An 18,649-nucleotide genomic window follows, 5' to 3' on the forward strand; every position below is an offset into this window, starting at 1 on the left:
CTTCCGATCAATAACCCAGAGCCTTAACCACATGAACCACTGCCCTGCGCTAGCCACCACCTCCCTGCGTGAGCCACCACCACCCTGCGCGAGCCACCACCGCCCTGTGCAAGCCACCACCGCCCTGTGCGAGCCACCACCACGATGCACGAGCCACCAGCGCCCTGCTTGAACCACCACCACCCTGCATGAGCCACCACCACCCTGCACAAGCCACCACTGCCCTGTGCGAGCCACCAACACGCTGGGCGAGCCACCACCGCCCTGTGCGAACCGCCACCGCCCTGCATGAGCGACCACCTCCCTGGGTGAGCCCCCACCGCCCTGCACGAGCCACCACCGCCCTGCATGAGCCACCACCACCACCCACTGCCCTCCGTGATCCACCACTGCCCTGTGTGAGCCACTACTGCCCTAAAATTTGTAACTTGTCTGGACTAAAAATTATAAAAAGTCTACAATTTACTTCTAATGCTCCTACAGTATTTCATAAAAAAATAAAATGGCTTAATTTCTGTGATTCATACACACTTACTGTCATCATTTCACAATGGTATGTGATGAAAATGTTTTCTGATATCTCTAATTCTGCCTGAAGGTAGGATATGAGGAAGGATGTAAAGTGGCCGTAGACTTGCCAAATCTTCCACCTGGAAAGCGATCATGTGGGACAAATGGCTCCAGCTGGAGTGTGAAATCTCTGTCTTACAGTATGTTCCAGCCAAGGAAACCACTCACTGTCACTCACAGCACAGGTACATTTTTGCTCCCTGAGGTTTTGTAGCTTAAATGTCTTTTAGAGGTGCAATTTACTGTCCTTTAACTAAAAGCACCAGCTAAAGAACAAGCGTTTATATAAATTAATAGTACAATTTGGTGCCTGTTTTTTTTTTTGTTTTGTTTTGTTTTTTGTTTTTTGACAGTGAATTTGTGCTCAAGTGAAGAATCCCATTTTAGCTTTTTTCTAGTGTTAGAGTCAATCTATGAGATTCGGTTCATAGTTCAGATTTTCTCCTAGAGGGTTCTTTGGGTTGCTTTTCTAAGATATGTATATATTTATAGACAAAAGCCTAACGCTACATAAGAGGGTTTTCCTTATAGAATTTTTAAATAACATATTCTGGATTGTTTTGGATGAACAAGAAAATATCGGAAGAGTCATAAATTCTGTTTCGGCTATACAACCACTAAAGGATAATAGACTTGTAACGTTTGTGTAAGATGCAAGAGTGTGTTGTCGACAGGTTTACTGAGGGCAAAGCAGATTTCATCACAGTCACAGGCCATAGCATAGGACAAAATAGAGAAAGACCAACTAGTATAATTTATTCTCAGAAATGGTAGAACCAGGAAGACGAAACAAAGCTGAGGAGCAAGGGAATGTGGGAAAAGGGAAAGAAGTGTGATGATGCACATTCAGATGATGCACATTCATAATCAGAACATTTATTTAATACTCACTTAATATTTTTCTGTCTTGTGGTGAGTATTAAATAAATGTTCTGATTATGAATGAAACAGAAATAACAGGAAACAGGATGCCGTCACAAAGGGGCAAAGACAAGACCAGGAAGTGAAAATAATAAGTGTCACGAATATCAAAAGTACAGTAGGCCAGATTTCTATTTGTTTTAGCATGAACAGAAGGATTCTTAAATAGAACAATACACTAAAGTCTATCATCCTGTACATAAACAAAATCATCCTGTACATAAACAAAATCATCCTGTACATAAATTTTAAAAAAAAAAGGGTGGTGGTGGCTCATGCAGGGAGGTGTTGGCTAGCGCAGGGCAGTGGTTCATGGGTTTAGGCTCTGGGTTATTGATCGGAAGATTGGGGTTTTAGCCCCAGTGCTGCCCATCAGTTCACCTGGATGTAAAATTCAACTCAACTCAACAAAATGGATGAAAATCAAAATAGTTGGAATTGATTTACATTAAAGATCAGCTGGACCTGGTTATGAAGCCCAGTGTGGCATGTGGTGTCACTTTTCTTAGACTAAGCAGAATCTTTACGTAGAAAATTACAAATAAACAGTTACCATGTGTGAACAGTGACAACATTTACATTTTAATTAATTTAATCAATTATTGGTCTGTGGATGGGGGCATGGTGGCTTAGTGGTTAGCACGTTTGCCTCACACCTCCAGGGTTGGGGGTTCGATTCCCGCCTCCGCCTTGTGTGTGGGGGGTTTGCATGTTCTCCCCGTGCCTCGGGGGTTTCCTCCGGGTACTCCGGTTTCCTCCCCCGGTCCAAAGACATGCATGGTAGGTTGATTGGCATCTCTGTAAAATTGTCCTTAGTGTGCTATTTTTTTGTAGGCATCAGAGTGCTAAGATGTGTGTGTGTGTGTGTGTGTGTGTGTGTGTGTGTGTGTGTGTGTGTGTGTGTGTGTGTGTGTGTGTGTGTGTGTGTGTGTGTGTGTGTGTGTGTGTGTGAGAGAGAGTGAATGAGAGTGTGTGTGCCCTGTGATGGGTCTGCACTCCATCCAGGGTGTATCCTGCCTTGATGCCTGATGAAACCTGAGATAGGCACAGGCTCCCCGTGACCCGAGAAGTTCGGATAAGCGGTAGAAAATAAATGAATGAATGAATGAATGAATGAATGAATGAATGAATGAATGAATGAATGAATGAATGGTTTGTGGATATAACTAAGAAAATTTGAAGTGGTAATATAAAGATTTGTAGTAACTCCACTTCTGACTAGTGTCATGAGCTCTGAACAGATAAATTCCTTTACATTTGACATGGAGTTTAAAAACACATACCTCTCTGTCCATTCGTCTTTATTGCTAATCGTCCAGAGGGTAGATAACTTTTTTTTTAAATCACTGCGAAAACTTTCTTCTCTCTGATTTAATGTGTTAAGCCTTTAAGCTAATCTCTGGTCTGATGAGATGCCTTCAGCTAAATCATTTGCATAAGCATGTGAATTGCTGCAACGGAGTATTTGCAGAAATAGAAGCAAACTGTTTCCCTGATCTTCAGCTTTTTTTTTTCATACATTTCAGCTCTAGTGTATTTTTCCAAAAACTCTGTATGATCTGCTGAAATACTTTTCCTGGGTCTAGACTGCAGTTCACCAGCTGACTCCAAACTCCTCACTTCTTGTTTAGAAAATACTTTTTAAATATAAAAACTGTGTGCACTTAATTGTGCATTAAGTTTATCCTTGATTAAGTCTCTAACAATCTACATTTGAATGACTCCCACACATGTTCATGAAGATCCTTTTCCAGGATCTCAGATGGTCCCTATAGTGTGTATCCAACTGATATTCAAACACAGACAACTATTCCAGTCCAGAGTTCCGTTTTCCAAACAGGTTTCTCAGCGACTTAAACTTAATTTTTTTTTATGATTTACCAGTATGTATTTAATCCTAGATTACTGCAGCTGTAAAAGTATCTATACTAGTTTTGAGTGTGCACATCATTAACGGTACCATAGTGAGTGAGTACCATCATTAATATAATAATATAATATAATATAATATAATATAATATAATATAATATAATATACTATAGTTTCATTTTTTTTCTCCATCCATTGTCCTGTGGAGTGAGTGTGTGAGTGAGCAGAGAAAAAAATGACCTCGCCATTTAAACTGAAGTGGTCCTGTTATTCTCGAGTCTCTCTTAGTGCATGCATCTCGTCAGTGTGTTCCTCACTTGTGCCCACTACTACCATACACACACTGCTGCTACACACTCCTGGGGTCGTTTTGCCTTCAATAAATGAACTGTTTTGGCCTTGGAGCGCACAGCTGCATCTGCGCGTAACATCCGCGTCACGCCGTCACGCGCAGGTTGGATCGCTCCGTTCTGTCGCTGGTCGGCGCATTCCGGTGATTCGGTTACTGGATCAAAGTTAAAGTGAAAACACGGAACAAACTTCCTACGTTCGGTTCTTTACTTGTCTGTTTTTCGTTTTCCAATTTGAGGGAATCAAGTGTTACACGATATTATTTACACAATGTGTGTAAAGTGCTTTAATCATCCAACAACAGGTAACGGATGAGAATTCGATCCGCTTCACTATAGCAGCCGTCGCATAACAACCGTCGTCATGGAAGCGATTTTTAGCTGATGCCCGACGTTTAAAAGAATTTCTTTCAAAACTGCATCCTACTAGATGCACAGTATTTGGTCTAAACACACATTATCCGCGAATTACGCAACGCGCTCCGAGCCCGTCTCAGCAGGGGGAGAGATGGAGAAAGGGAATGAGGATGCTGGTAAAAAAAAGAAAGCAAGAGAGAGAGACAGAGAAAAGACGAACAGGCCTAATTATTATATTTTAGCCCTTACCTTGTGAAGACACATAGGACATGATCCAACGGCATCGAACGCACCCACCCGCCTCACCGGGTAATCTGACGGTACTTTCTAACAAGCCTCATCCGGGCTAGAAGAACCCACATCGGTTCGCCGTGTGAGGATGTAGGCGGCCGTTAGAAATGCCCATGTCGGCGGCTGCACGGAGTGGATAAGATATGGCACAGAATTAACCTCAATTTAATCCATATTGTCGGCGGAAAAGTAAGGGGAAAGATGCCGAACTAGTAAAATGTAGTATAATTGCAATACGCGCGAGCAGGAAAGTGGGAGAGAGAGAGAGAGAGAGAGAGAGAGAGAGAGAGAGAGAGAAGGGGGGCGCATGGGGGGGGGGTGCGACGTGTATGAGAGGCGCGCGCATGAATTATCGCGCTACCCGGATACTGATCTAAATGACTTTGAGTAGATGAAGATGAAGGATTTTTAAACTCCTCGTAGCTGCTTCAACTGATGACACCCAGACACCACACACAGACACACACTAAAGTATCTCTCTCTCTCTCTCTCTCTCTCTCTCTCTCTCTCTCTCTCTCTCTCTCTCTCTCTTTCTCTCTCTTTCTCTCTCTCTCAGTTATGCGCGGCCTCGCGAAAAGTCACACTCAGGCGCGCTCCCGGCCAACGGGCATGTTATGATCATGTAAGCTGGTTACAGTAGTATGCTCTCACTTCCACCGCCAATGGCACACAAGGAGAGAGAGAGAGAGAGAGAGAGAGAGAGAGAGAGAGAGAGAGAGAGAGAGAGAGAGAGAGAGAGAGAGAGAGAGAGAGAGAGAGAGATCATCATTATTATTGTTGAAAATGTAAATGTATAGATAGATGATAGTAGGTTAGATCCTGAGCACATCTATTTTCCATGTGGAGTTTCTTTACTGTACATGTTCTTTCAGTGACCCAAAAACATGGCAATAGGTGGATGTATCTATGCTAAATGTGTCCCTTAAATGTGGATGCATGTGACCTGTGACGTTCCACCCACAAGGAGAAATGTGAATTATCTTAATCAGTTTTTGCAACTGTGGAACAGAAGAAAAATAGTGTAGATAGACGCTTTATTTTGAGCACGAGCTGCTCATATTTGCAAGTTGGCCATGTGACGATCACATTTTTTATAAAGCACTTTAAATTATACACGCCTGCTGAATTCCACATTGCTGTAAAATGCGTAAAGTCTGTTGCTGAATCCGTAGTCGTCATGCTGTGTTCACTCATGCATTGGTTGGTTCAAATGGACACGTTGGCACAGAGCTCTGGAAGACAAACTAGTATACACAGTAAGGGGCTTCCTGTATATGTCTTCCTTGTTAAATTCATACTCTGAGGAATGCTCCTTATATTTAAGCCATAATACAAGAACATGTGAGGTGGAATGTAGAAGTAAGAGTCTTTTGTCTTGTTGTCCTTACCTTGTTTGTCTGTACCAGAGGTTTTTTACCTTGTATCACTGAATTTTCAAGAACACCAGTTTATTTTCATACCTAGGTTTTGTACTTTGATAGAAATTGCTTATTGCTACCTGTTCTGCAGTAAAATGATCGGTTCAATTGGATGAAATATGAGACCCCAGATTTTTGCCAAAACAGGTTTCAATTAGACTTTACTGTCACTCAGTAAAACTAAATTCCTTTCTTAACATGTACCAGCTTATGTGAGGTCAGAAAACAGGGTCAGCTATGATACAGTGCCCTTAAAGCAAAGAGGAACAAGAGCCTTGCTCCAGGGACTGACAGTGGTAGCCTGGCATGCCTGCAGATTGGACTTATGACCTTCTGATCAGCAGCCCAGGGTCTTTAACCACAAATCCACCACAACATGCTTGGGTAGACCTTTTAGTCTGTGAACGTGATTTAAAATTAAGTAGATGAGGGTTGATCAAATACCTTCATCAAAAGCCCAGCTTACACAGCTTTATCATACAGATAGTCCAAAGCCATAACCACCACCACATGCTTTTAGAGCAGAGGATAGTTTTGAGCACTTAAGTGGCCAGCCTGACATGTTGTTATATGGTCTGAGGTGTATACAGGAAAATGACAGGAAATTGGATTCTGTAGCAGGGCTATTTCAAACACTGTCATAATCACATACTTGACATTGAAGATCTCGGCATGCTTGCACACATGAACAATAAGGCACCCAGATGATTCTCACTGCCACTATGGTTAGAGGTTATAGAGAACCTGCACCACTTGGAAACCCTGCCACAGATATTTGAGACACTTCCCTGCCAGACCACCAGATGGCAACTGTTCACATTTGAGTTCAAGTCTTCTTTGATTGTAATGTTTTATTTCCTCTGTTCATTGTGTTTGGTGATTATTTACCTTAATTAATTTCACTTCATGTTTTTCTCATTGTCTAGCTTCTCTTGATGTCACAGCGTGTTTGCTGTTCTCCTGTCTTGATCCTCATTATGTTCCTATACCTAGTTTTGTGTCACAGCTTAGTGGTTCCTGTACCTTATTAAAAAGTTCCAGATATGTGTACACTTTTGCTGTTGATCTGTGACAGGAAGCTATACACAATATGGACAGGACAGGACAAACGTTTCTAAGAAAACTAAATGCACCTCAACAGGCTTGGTTCTTCTGGATCTGCTCAGTGCCAAGGTTAAGAGTAGCTTGCTGTCACCTGAAAGGATTCACTGTTGTTGGGGCACCATGCTTGTGTAACCGGTATAGAAAAAGATATTGTTAAATATGTAAATAATCCACACAAAATTATGAAACTTCACATTTAATTGGTGTCAAAATGAATGCGTTTCCCTGTTTTAGCTCCACTTTTTTCCTTTTCTGTCATATGATTGTATGGGAGAGGAAGAACATGTGAGGGAAGTTCAAATAAAGACTCAGCTTATCTGTGTGTTGTTCAGATGACTGAATGCCTTCAGTTCAGCATCTGTTCATTCAACACAATGTAGAAGAACTAGTTTTTAACTTGTAGTCCAAAGCCATCTACAACTGTGTGACCGCATGAGTCACATTTGGGCACTTAAGACAGCATCGGTTACACTCGGCTGAGGACGTCGCTTTCTGTCTGCCTTGCCTTCCGTGATCCTTACACAACCAGGCCTGGTCACGTGTTGGTCTACAGACTTGCTCTCATCTTTGTGTTTTGCAGCCTTGATCCTAGTCTTTATGTTTCTGTTTCTTATTAAATAACTCATTCTGCACTTGCATCCACCTTCACGTTAGATTCGTGAGAGAAACCATGTTTATATTAAACACTATTTCTCCTTAATCAAGCTTTATTAAATACAAACAATCCAAAGGTTTTATTTATTCACTTACTTTAATATTCATAATACCCCCAAACATACTCAGTCATAAATCTTCTCTTCACAGTTTTTCACCTTCTTCCTTTTTCACTGATAGATTAGAATTTTGTCATAAAAATATGTCGAGTATTAGAGCAGAAGTAGGTTATAAGAGTCTAATACACAGTATTTGCTTCACTTAATTGCCGATTGATCATGCATTCACCGAAGAGACTAAAGTGCATAAAACTATTTGCGTATATTTCATTGCAGTAGCAGAAGGTGATGTCCTATTCTTATTGATTTATTACATTCACTGTTTTGTATTCAGTAAACAGTAATATTTATGTCTTACTTTTTTGAACAAGTAAGCACACAATGCCCCATAGGAAGGATCTACATCTTTTGTTTTGGCTGAAAGCAGTTGCATCACATTTTAAGGGTTTATATGGATAATCTAAGTAGTTCCAGCATTGAATGAGAGGAACAAAATGGCTCAAACGTACAGTATAGCTGACTGTTCTGCTGTCATACAAATGTAGGTTACTGCATGCACTAGTAGCATTGAATGGTGGTAATACACCATGGAAAAGAAATAGTGCCCTGAAAATGAGCAAGACTGTAATTCACTGACTGTATTCAGTGTATTCCTTACTGACCACTAGTGCAACTGGACTATTGCTAAATTTTTTTGTACTATATTCAGTGCAGGAATACATGGTAGGGTTGCCACTTTTTCGGTTGAAAATCCTTGAAATTACTCTGAAATTAAAGCGAATGATGTAACAAGGTTCTGTGATATTTTTGACTTCTATTTTAGGATTTCTTTCTTGGCCATGTTTGTGCTTGTTTAATTTATAAAAGAGCTTTTGTTTGTTGTAGCTTTCTTTATGCCTGACTGTTGCAAAATTGAGGGCAAAAAGGGCAAAATTGGCCCAAAACTTCCAGGACAAGTGTAACCGGTGGGATAAACACATAAAACAGATTTATAGGATTTCACTGCTGAAAACACTGGGAAAAAAAAGAAAAATTAAAACATAATTATTATTATTGTTGTTATTGTTATTATTATTATTATTATTATTATTATTATTATTATTATTATTATTATTGTTGTTGTTGTTGGTGGTGGTGGTGGTGGTGGTGTTATTATTATTATTATTATTATTATTATTATTATTATTATTATTATTATTATTGTTGTTGTTGTTGTTATTATTATTATTATTAGTAGTAGTAGTAGTAGTAGTAGTAGTAGTAGTAGTAGTATTTAAAAAAAAAGCAGGTGGCAACCCTAATATGTACAATAGACAGGTAATGCATTTCAATCTTTTTCTATATCAAAGCATATGTTTGAGGTGCAATATACATAAGAGACTATAATCATGCCCTATTTTTACATTCATGCAAATCAGAAGGATTTGTTTTGCCAATACTCGTTCCTGAAGCTCTCCTGAACTCTATACTGATCTTATATAATACTTGAATAATACTCTTATAAACTCATCCAAGAAGTCCTTCATGTGAAACTAGAAGGATCGGTTCGAAACTACCACAAAACAGTGCAGGAACATCGAAAGGCTTGAATTAAAAGATTGGGTAAAAAGTAGAAAAATGGGCAGAATCCAACTGGATATTTGTGACGATGTCAGGAGGAAGCAGAAGACAGGAACATGAAGAGGCATGAGGGTAACTCAGGTAAAGCCTGAAAACAGATTTGAGATGAATTTGAAACAAACAAAATGAAGAAACAATTTAGTAGATCATCTAATACTTTTATCAGTTACTTCAAGCTACAAATTGGTGGAACGTTTTAGAACAGTTATCTGTAACTCACGTTTGCATGAAGTTTAAGTTTACTCAAGTTTAATTAACTGTCTACATGTATTACACATTGATATCAGTCAGCTGCTATGATTCAAACCGTGATATTAATTGCATAATAATTTAAATGACAGTATGCCACTTAGACATGAGATTACTAGTGGCAGCTGTGAAAATTGGCCTAAGCTTTTTGACAGCCAGCCAGTGGACTACATCAATAAACAGAGATGACTCCAGGTCACTCCTGACCTCGTATTTTCTGTCCCTGTCTATCTGAAGTGGCCTTTATAAAGCAGAACACACATGCTGTCCTCAAAACACTCTGAAAAATCTCTGTGTCTAAATTTCAGTGATATGTGTCCAGAAAACCAAGAATTCAGCAACATTATATGGAACCCACCTCTGTTATTCAGCCACCTGCACTCCTGTGCAGTTATCTTTGCTTTCCGATGCTATGGCTAAATACTCCTCACTGCATAAACATACAAACAGAACAAATCATTTACGTGTTAAATATAGAATGGAAAGCGTTATTTGTCACATTTACATTACAGCACAGTGAAATTCATTCTTCACATATCCCAAGTTTGGAGGTTGGAGTCAGAGACAGGGTCAGCCATGATACAGCACCACTGGAGCAGAGAGGGTTAAGGGTTTGCTCAAGGGCTCAACAGTGGCAGCTTGGCAGTGCTGGGGCTTGAACCAAAGTCCTCCCAAAAAATAAAATTTCTCAAAAACTCAAACTTTCCCATGTGACCCAGATAAGGATGGGTTCTGATTTTGGCATCTGGTTCCTCTCAAAGTTTCTATCTCATATCATCTCAGGATTAACGGCCTTGCTCAAGGGCCCAGAGCCTTATAAAAATTTGAGCCTCCGCTGCCCGAACATATGCCAGAAAATAAAAGACAAAGAATAGGAGAAATATTTAGCTAAAATATTCAGGTTTGTTAAATAACTTAGAGAAAACTCTTTATTATAGTATATAGCTATCTGTATTTGCCTCACCTGTATCCATACATCATTAGAATATATGAGGAAATAAATCTAAGGATATGCTCCGTCTTTTTTGTTTTGTTTTTTGTATCTTCCTTTAGCAGTGCACTAATGAACCATGAACCAGATAATATAACAATAGCATAGGAAACATTGGCAAGTGCTCCAAAGGTCACAATTACCACAAAAATACCACAGCCATACCATCCTCCGGCCATCCTGAACACGTTCAGCTGCCCTGTGATGTAGCACGAGCAGCATTTTTAAAAGAATTTTTGGTTTCACGTGTCTCAGATGAGACACATGCTAGTCTTCACAGTCCAGTATGGTAGCAGAATGGTATTGTGATAGAAGAACTAGCTACTTGGTTGAAAATGACCAAAGAAAAGTTATGTATATAAAAGCATTGCATAAATATATAAACCTAGACAAAAATCATTATTTACATTGGTTGTCATGGATACATCAAGACATCGTTGACAGAACTTTGGCTTTAAGTCTCTAAATTTAAGGAAATCTGTCACAATATCAGAAACTGCTATCTCCCATAGGAAAAAATTATAATAATTATTAAAGAACATCACATCAGTAAGTATATCCAAATATTAAGTGTTATATCGAATAAGAAAAGGTGAAGGTGGTACTGACGCGCTGGCTCTGAGGGCCTCATCACCGGCCGCAGAGATCTTTCTGTAGCAGTAGATCATCTCCACCAACAGCCACAGCTGCAGCCCGATGATTGACACGTACATCATTACCTCCGAAACGATGGAGGCCGTACCGCGTGTCGCTAAGTAAGAAAAACAAAGAAAGCAAGAGAGAATTACTAGCATGCCCCATGTAATTTAGAAAAAGGGAGAGTAATCTCAGCATTAGCACAGTTGGGTCCTACTCTAAATAGACTATTTTGCTGTGTCATAAGCTTTCAATATACACCCTTACTGTATTCTAGTCATTCCTACAACCTTGTCTTTTTTCCCTAACACGGGAGTAAATGTCTCAGTTCTTCGAAATATACGTAGCTATTTCCTAACCTCCTTAGAGTTCAAGTAATTACAAAAAAAAGTGATTTACAAGTTGTTCAGTGATTACTGTACAGCTTCAGTGATTATTCACCTAATATACCAATCATACTCATGACTTTAAAGCTGTACTGCTGGGCTAGTCACAAACCAGTATAATAGATGAAACCTAATGGTAAAATGGTGGCATCATCTATGAAAAGTTTTTTCAAAGAAACAGTTGAAGCATAATTTTTTTTTAGCACTATAACAATCTAGGACGTTCCCGTTACCGTTCGTAATACAGTCTGTTTTATACTATTTCACACCAGATATCTTTAACTATAGCCAAATGTCCGTGTGCTACATGGGTGTGTTTGCCCGCAATTTGACCAACGTTCCAGTCTTCACATATTAGTGCTGCAACAACATGAAGTGTACAATGACACATCTTAATGAATGTCTCAATCCTTCGTCATCAACTGATAAATGACCGTCAAGGATGGTTTACAGTCAGAATGTAAGCGAATATGAATTATGAGAAATATACAGATAATATGATTTACGGATACGAATATAGATACAGATATTTTACACACTGTATCAGGTTTAAGATCCCACAGGACACAACAGAAATAGTCATAAGACTGGAAGGTTTTGCTTTCATGTGGGTGTCAGATTTGAAGCTTACAGGACAAACAGATACCATGCTTATTAACATAAATGTACAGCATTCCTTTATTCATCCTTGCAAACCACCTGCTCAGGGTCATGCTGGTTTAAATGAGGGTCCTGGTTTAGGAACCATCACATACAATGCTTAATGTGTTGGTATTTCGACCTTTGTGCTGGAGTCACCCCCAAAACAGGTATAAATCCAAATACAAGTACAGATACAAACATTTTAAACCTTATACGTTATCCATTATAAATGGCACTCTGCAGCTGAATTTTTTTATGTGTGGTTTTGCATGTATACTGTAGATTTTTAGTAAAATACTGCACCTTTGCCGACCACAGTGAGGTGCACCACCTTGGTGGCGGTAGTCTCGTACTCATAGGCATCATAGAGAAGGGTTCGGCGGAAGAAGCAGCGGTACACTCCCGAATCGTTAAAGCTCACATTGTGGATATAAATGGAGGCATCCTGCAGGTCAGGGGTATTTCTACTGCCATTCCAGTACACGCGGTCACTGAAGCGGTCGTCGATTATGACGGCTGCCTCGCTTTCGTAGTTATAGATCTATGTAAACAACATCATAATGTCAAGCACTTGAAAGTGTTTAAAGGTTTAACAGAGCTCTGTTGTGTCAGCAGTACATTACAGGGTTCAAACAGCTTCCCAAGTAACATTTTCTACTAAGGGGATAAGCCGTAGTCATAGTTACCACTTACGCTGTTTCTGTAAAAACAAATCTATGAAGTATTTGTGTTTTAATATGGTGTTAAAGCCCAGACTTGTAAAATCTGATTGTTCAGCAGCTCTAAAAATAGCTTTATAGTTTATAGCTTTTTCTAGTTTTTACGTAAATCAAACAGTTTTCATTACAGCATTTGTTCCACTATTTATTAAAGAGTTCAGGTTTTTATTGGTTGTTAAGGTGTACGAGTGGAACGAGGGAAGAAGTCTCCTCCAGACAAAGACAGAACGAATAGAGGCTAGTGATGGAATGAAGGAATAAAACTGTTATAATATAAGTGATAAGCTAAGACTAACTTGTGCTGCAGATGTCCCACAATGATGGAAACAAAGCATGATCTGTCGTTCATTAATAATTTAAAGCCCGGATGCATCACACCTACTGATTATCGATTATATTCCTTACTTAGGAATGTTTAATGTTCATATTTTTGCTGATGGTGTCTTTCTTGTATACACACATTTATAACCAAATACACACAGATAACACACATGTACAAACTCTGTCTCTCCCTTAGCCCTGAAGTACCAGTCGGCGATAGCTCTGGCTTCCACCTCTCCTCTCATCTTGCAGGAAATGCAGCCCAGTTTAAAGCCTTCCCCTGCTACCGCCTCAGTGTCCGAATCCACCTCTGCACACGCCCCATTACACAGAGAGACTGGAGCACACAGGGGAACATCCATAAATATACCTTTTAAACAGAACCACACTTGTGCATTGATGCAGAACATAACTACAGTGATACCAGGAAGAAAAAAAAAAACATGAAGAGCATTTCACAGAAACATGAAGAGTATTTCACAGTAAAGCTACACTTTGAAAAATATATCTATGATTATTTATCTCAACTATTTAGGCTATTTACAAAATATGATGTCACCATTTTATTAGTTTTGATATTCTTTAAAAAAAATTTGGCATAATCTTATGTAAACCTATACTGATTCAAATGTATTCATTTTTAATGGATGTAGGACTCATCGCTAGAGAATATCGCTGGTATGCTGCACTTATCGCTCCAGGCAATGGCTTTAGCTTTGTACGTTTCCTTATACACACAATAACATGGTATACCACAATAGGTCCTTTGTTTTACAAGCTTGACTTCATTGTACAGTATATCATGCTGTTGTCATTGATTTCTATATTTGCATATGGACAACATATGATATCATATCACAATATACCTATTTACTGCCCAAGCTATCATGTTTCATTTGGTAAGCCTAAAATTGAGCATGTCAGTAAATACAAAACATAAATACAATTATACTCAGAAGGAGTATTAGCAATATCACAGTCGATTATACCATATATGTCATCAATTACTCCAAAAAACTGTAATAATGATTATGATTGTGAATTGTGAAGTCCCAGTAAAATCCCAGTTAAACTCCATTTTTTTGTGCTAGGACACATCTTTTATAACTGCGTCAAGAGAAAACATTGATTTTTAGCTTACAGTTTGATTAAAGCGTGATGTTTATACTAAAAACCTGTCTTATTAATGTCTAAAAGATAAGTAGCATCCCAAAGAACTGATTACATGTCACTAAGCTGTAATAATCATCTTTTGTTATTATTGCTTGAGATCATCTGTTTGTACTGCTGTGTCATAAGGTGGAGTATGACATCAATGGCGATCTACAAGCATTGGGGTCGAGTAAGGATGCTTAGTTACAGTAGGTACAGTAGATTGCTGTATATGAAGCTGTGTGTACATAATAGAACTACCAAAGATGGTCCTTAGCTTTCATATTTTATAATCAGCGTTGTGAGAAAATCTGTGAGTCAACTCACCCCAGAGAGCACTGAGCACACACAGGAACAGGAAACACCTGGCAGACATGCCTGACAGGAAGTGGAATGCTGGCTGTACCATCCTTGATGCAGAGATGAGGCAGATGCTCAAGACGAATCTGTTGTTTCTTCTTGTGCGTATGGAAACTGGCAGCTTTGTGTCGTCAAGTTTATGTCAGCAGCACTGTAGTTTTAGAAGCGAGAAGGGATCCGGTCCTATTCAGACTCAATCAGGGAGTTTAGCTAATAAATGCATTTTGCAACTTTATTCAATATTTGAGCTAATACTAAACAAACCAAGCATTCATGCTGTAATAACATTTATGGAAGAATTGTGTGGGTTTGCATCCATGACTGTACAAGTCGGGTTTAATGCGACTAAAACGTTCCTAGAGGGTAAAAACTCAGAGCATCATATACAAGTGCAAAAGTCTTACATTCAAGCTACCGTCAAACACACTATAATATTTTTTTCAATATCACTTTTCTAGACTTATTGCAGATTTTAATAAGAAAATATAACATGACTTTTAAACCGCTTGACTACTAGAACTGTGTTTTAAGCATCTTGCTTATCAATTCAGATTTTTTTTTTCTAAGTGCAATACCTCACTCTACCCACAATCCTGAGATGTTTGGAAGAACCGTGTGCACATCTGTACACAAGTATGCTTAATCACGAGAATATAAACACGCTTGTGTACGTGCATTAAACATACAGTAGGGATTTTTACTCCTTTTTGAAGGGTCGGTTCATGCGTAGCTGTCCTAGTAAGGAATAAGGTTCTATAAGTATCACTAACATGGGACCATGCGTTTGGTTTATTATCTTATTGTAATAAAAACACGCATGTCGTTTTAGTTCCTTACAGGTTCACATGCACATACAGCTGTTCTGACGCATTTAATCACAATCATTACTGTTTTCCGGCGCTGCTGTCCTCTCGTTACCCTTCTGGCTTTTTGATGTCCCTGTTTTTTTTTTTTTTTTATTTTTTTTTATTTGTTAATCTTCTCCTTTTGGCCAATAAAAACAAAAATATTCGCTGCAGGTTGAGCGTATGCACGTTTTTTATGCCTAACTGCGCGTATTAAAACCAAAAACGACCTTTTACCCGCGACTCAACACGAATACGTGTGTCGACAGATGGAAATCTTGACCAAAAAAACAACAAATAAATATTCCGAAAAATCTGTTAAAGGTGTAAACCGGCTGCTTTTAGTTTGCATTTGGAGCGCGGACTGATTATAAGCTCTGAATAAATAAACTGTGCGTCGCGCGCTCTCTCTCTCTCTCTCTCTCTCTCTCTCTCTCTCTCTCTCTTCCTCTCTCTCTCTCTTCCTCTCCCCCCTCTCTCTCGCTCTCTCCCTCCCCCCTCTCTCCCTGTATCCCCCCCTCTCTCTCCCTCCCCCCTCTCTCTGTCACTCTCTCGCTCTCGCTCTCTCCCTGTCTCTCTCATCCCCCCCTCTCTCCCTGTATCCCCCCTCCCCACCACTCCCTGTGTGTGTAACAGTGTCCTCTGTCTAGGTTCAAAAAAGATCCAAACGACACCCTACTGCCTGTATACTGTATGTGCCCTATACAGGATGAATGGTAATGGCTTCCAGTGCACTAGGTGTATACGAAGGAGCAGTTTGGTATTCGCCCTCGGTGTCTGATGCATTGCGGTAAAAAAAAAAAAAAAAAAAAAAAAACGGAAACGGAACCTGGAGAATGCGCGCGCGGAGCTGCACGTGGGTACAAGAAGGACGAATTATTTATGACATAACCGGATCTATGTAGGCTGCACTGTATGTTTATAACGCTAAATTGTGCTAAATTGTATATTATGACCAATAATATAATTATATAATATGTATATACTATAAGAAGCTCCACATTTCTGGGAAGGCTTTCCACTAGATGTTGGGTGAGGAGATCTGGGGTACAGTCGGTGATCCAGTTCATCCCAAAGATGAGCTATAGTATGGACGTGTATGCATGGCGCCCTGCAGTGGACTGGCATCCCATATTGTGTCAAATCTCCGGCCTTGAAAAAAATGGGAATGGTGATTGGCCCTGGAACCACTGACTAATAAAATAAATTGTTTGTTTGTAAAATCAGTCCTGATGTGTGATTTCTTTTACATTTAAAAGTGTCCCTGCCTATAAAATGATTAGTAATTTATCCTAAATCTATGCATGTGAAGAAGACATGGGAGCTGGCATTTGATCAGCACCATGGATAGCACACATCAATCTCCTCTAAACTAGTCCATCATGTAAGCGAGGTTTACAATTAAAGAAATTTGCTTGGTATTTATAAGCAAGTGCAAATAGCTGAAGTTATGCCAAAAGCATGAGAACATGACTGATAGTTATGTTGTCCACAATAGTGTTTTGCTCAAAAGTAAGCTTTTAAACTCATTAGTCATTTGTCCTATTTTATCCTTATTTGCTACTCTACTGAAGCAATTCTTTCTTTCTTTCTTTCTTTCTTTCTTTCTTTCTTTCTTTCTTTCTTTCTTTCTTTCTTTCTTTCCTTCTTTCTTTCTTTATATTCTTTCTTTCTTTCTTCTTAAGAAACAGAGATTTCAGTGGATCTGGAGCTTATCGCAGAAATACTAGGTTCAAATCTGCAGAATGAACCTGGGATCAGATGCCAGTCCATCACAAACAATATCAATATCACAGCTCATGCACAGCACAACACATGCTTTAAAAGAATACTAAAAAGGAGACACTATGAGTTATTACTATATTTTTTGTCTGATTCTGAAGACACAGACATGCTGTAGCAGGTGCTTTATTAAATATGATTAAATTTAACATTTCTGTTGCAGTAAAACGTATTTTTAAAATAGAAAATCAAAATATAAACCTGATAATTTGTACATTCATTTATTTTCCAACATACAAACTAAATGACTAAACTAAACATTAATTTATATATATATATATATAAAGAAAACAAAGGTAGCGATAGATAGATAGATAGATAGATAGATAGATAGATAGATAGATAGATAGATAGATAGATAGATAGATAGATAGATAGATAGATAGATAGATAGATAGATAGATAGATAGATAGGCATCATTGAAATATTAAACAACAATCTGGCCAGACTCATTAAGAGACGCATAATGTGCATGTGGTGCTATTACAACTATTTTCGATAGAAGGCAGCAATGCGATTTTTTTCCACATTGAGCAAAACATTTGGAGTGCCGTTTTTATAGATACGATATTTGTACGGCACAAGTTTTTAGAAGTAAATCACCACCATCATCATCATCATCATCATCATCATCATCATCATCATATTCTTAATAATTCCTGATCTACAAACAATTATAATAATTCCTGATCTTCTTTCAGTGCACCGTATCGTCTTCACCAGCAGATGTCACCCATTCAGGCTGCGAATAAGGCTTCAGTTTCGGAACCATGATCTTTCCCGTTCATGACCAATCATCTGAATTTGCAATGGATGGTCTTCAACCCTTTAAAGTGTAGAAACATACTTTCAAAGATGATCCATTAAAATGGGATGCACCTGACCTAATTTCAGTTGCCACAGCAAAAGGTCTAAGTACTTCACTCTTAGGGCAATGTGATATTTCATTTTTTGAGTAAGGTTGCTTTTAAATACAAAGTTCACAGATCTGTTTTTTTCCTGTCATTCCATGCCATGTGGTATGGAGTGTATTTTTTATGTATTTTTGGATACGACAGCTAAATAAAATATCCTGAATTCAATGCATAATATCATAAAGGTGAATAGGACCTGCAATCAATTATCAGAAAAAAATAACTTTCAATGCTTTAAAAACATTCACATTTTACAAATCAAACAAAAAAAAAGTATGGCTGCATTTGATCATGTAATTAAATAAAAAATTAAAAAAAAGGATTTTAGCTGATTTTATAGAAAGGAGATCACTAGACAGATGTTTGAATTCTAGTTGACTTGACTAGTTGCTTGCTTGTTTGCTCGTTCTCTTGTTATCATTTTAAATGTGAAATTG

The 18,649-nt window shown here is 38.7% G+C and overlaps 2 protein-coding genes across 8 annotated transcripts in view; both read right to left on the reverse strand.

The window, feature by feature from the left end:
• The window catches only part of syngap1a (synaptic Ras GTPase activating protein 1a), a 116,494-nt gene extending 111,872 nt beyond the window's left edge, over positions 1–4,622 (reverse strand). For 4 of the 5 annotated variants that reach the window (XM_027163497.2, XM_027163495.2, XM_027163493.2 and 1 more), the window contains exon 1: positions 4,318–4,621. In XM_027163497.2, coding sequence (XP_027019298.1) covers positions 4,318–4,339 — 22 coding nt within the window. In that variant the 5' untranslated portion in view covers positions 4,340–4,621. Of the gene's footprint in view, positions 1–4,317 lie in introns of all 5 variants that reach the window. The other variant, XM_027163491.2, reaches the window with a different exon arrangement.
• Positions 4,623–8,788: 4,166 nt separating this feature from the next.
• scn1bb (sodium channel, voltage-gated, type I, beta b) lies at positions 8,789–15,957 on the reverse strand. 3 transcript variants are annotated; one of them, XM_027163435.2, is made up of 7 exons: positions 15,526–15,957; positions 14,638–14,821; positions 13,329–13,495; positions 12,422–12,659; positions 11,064–11,205; positions 9,822–9,893; positions 8,789–9,302 (listed from the first exon to the last, which is right to left on the reverse strand). In XM_027163435.2, the coding sequence occupies exons 2-6, from the start codon at positions 14,717–14,719 to the stop codon at positions 9,827–9,829; spliced, it is 696 nt and encodes a 231-aa protein (XP_027019236.2). In that variant the 5' UTR covers positions 14,720–14,821; positions 15,526–15,957; the 3' UTR covers positions 8,789–9,302; positions 9,822–9,826. The 3 variants fall into 3 exon arrangements, with proteins under 3 accessions (XP_027019236.2, XP_027019234.2, XP_027019231.2); XM_027163433.2 differs by having other exon boundaries at positions 15,508–15,957; XM_027163430.2 differs by having other exon boundaries at positions 15,559–15,956.
• Between the last annotated feature and the right edge of the window lie 2,692 nt (positions 15,958–18,649).

The sequence above is a fragment of the Tachysurus fulvidraco genome, chromosome 10, assembly GCF_022655615.1.
Source record: "Tachysurus fulvidraco isolate hzauxx_2018 chromosome 10, HZAU_PFXX_2.0, whole genome shotgun sequence".
Lineage (NCBI taxonomy): Eukaryota > Metazoa > Chordata > Actinopteri > Siluriformes > Bagridae > Tachysurus > Tachysurus fulvidraco.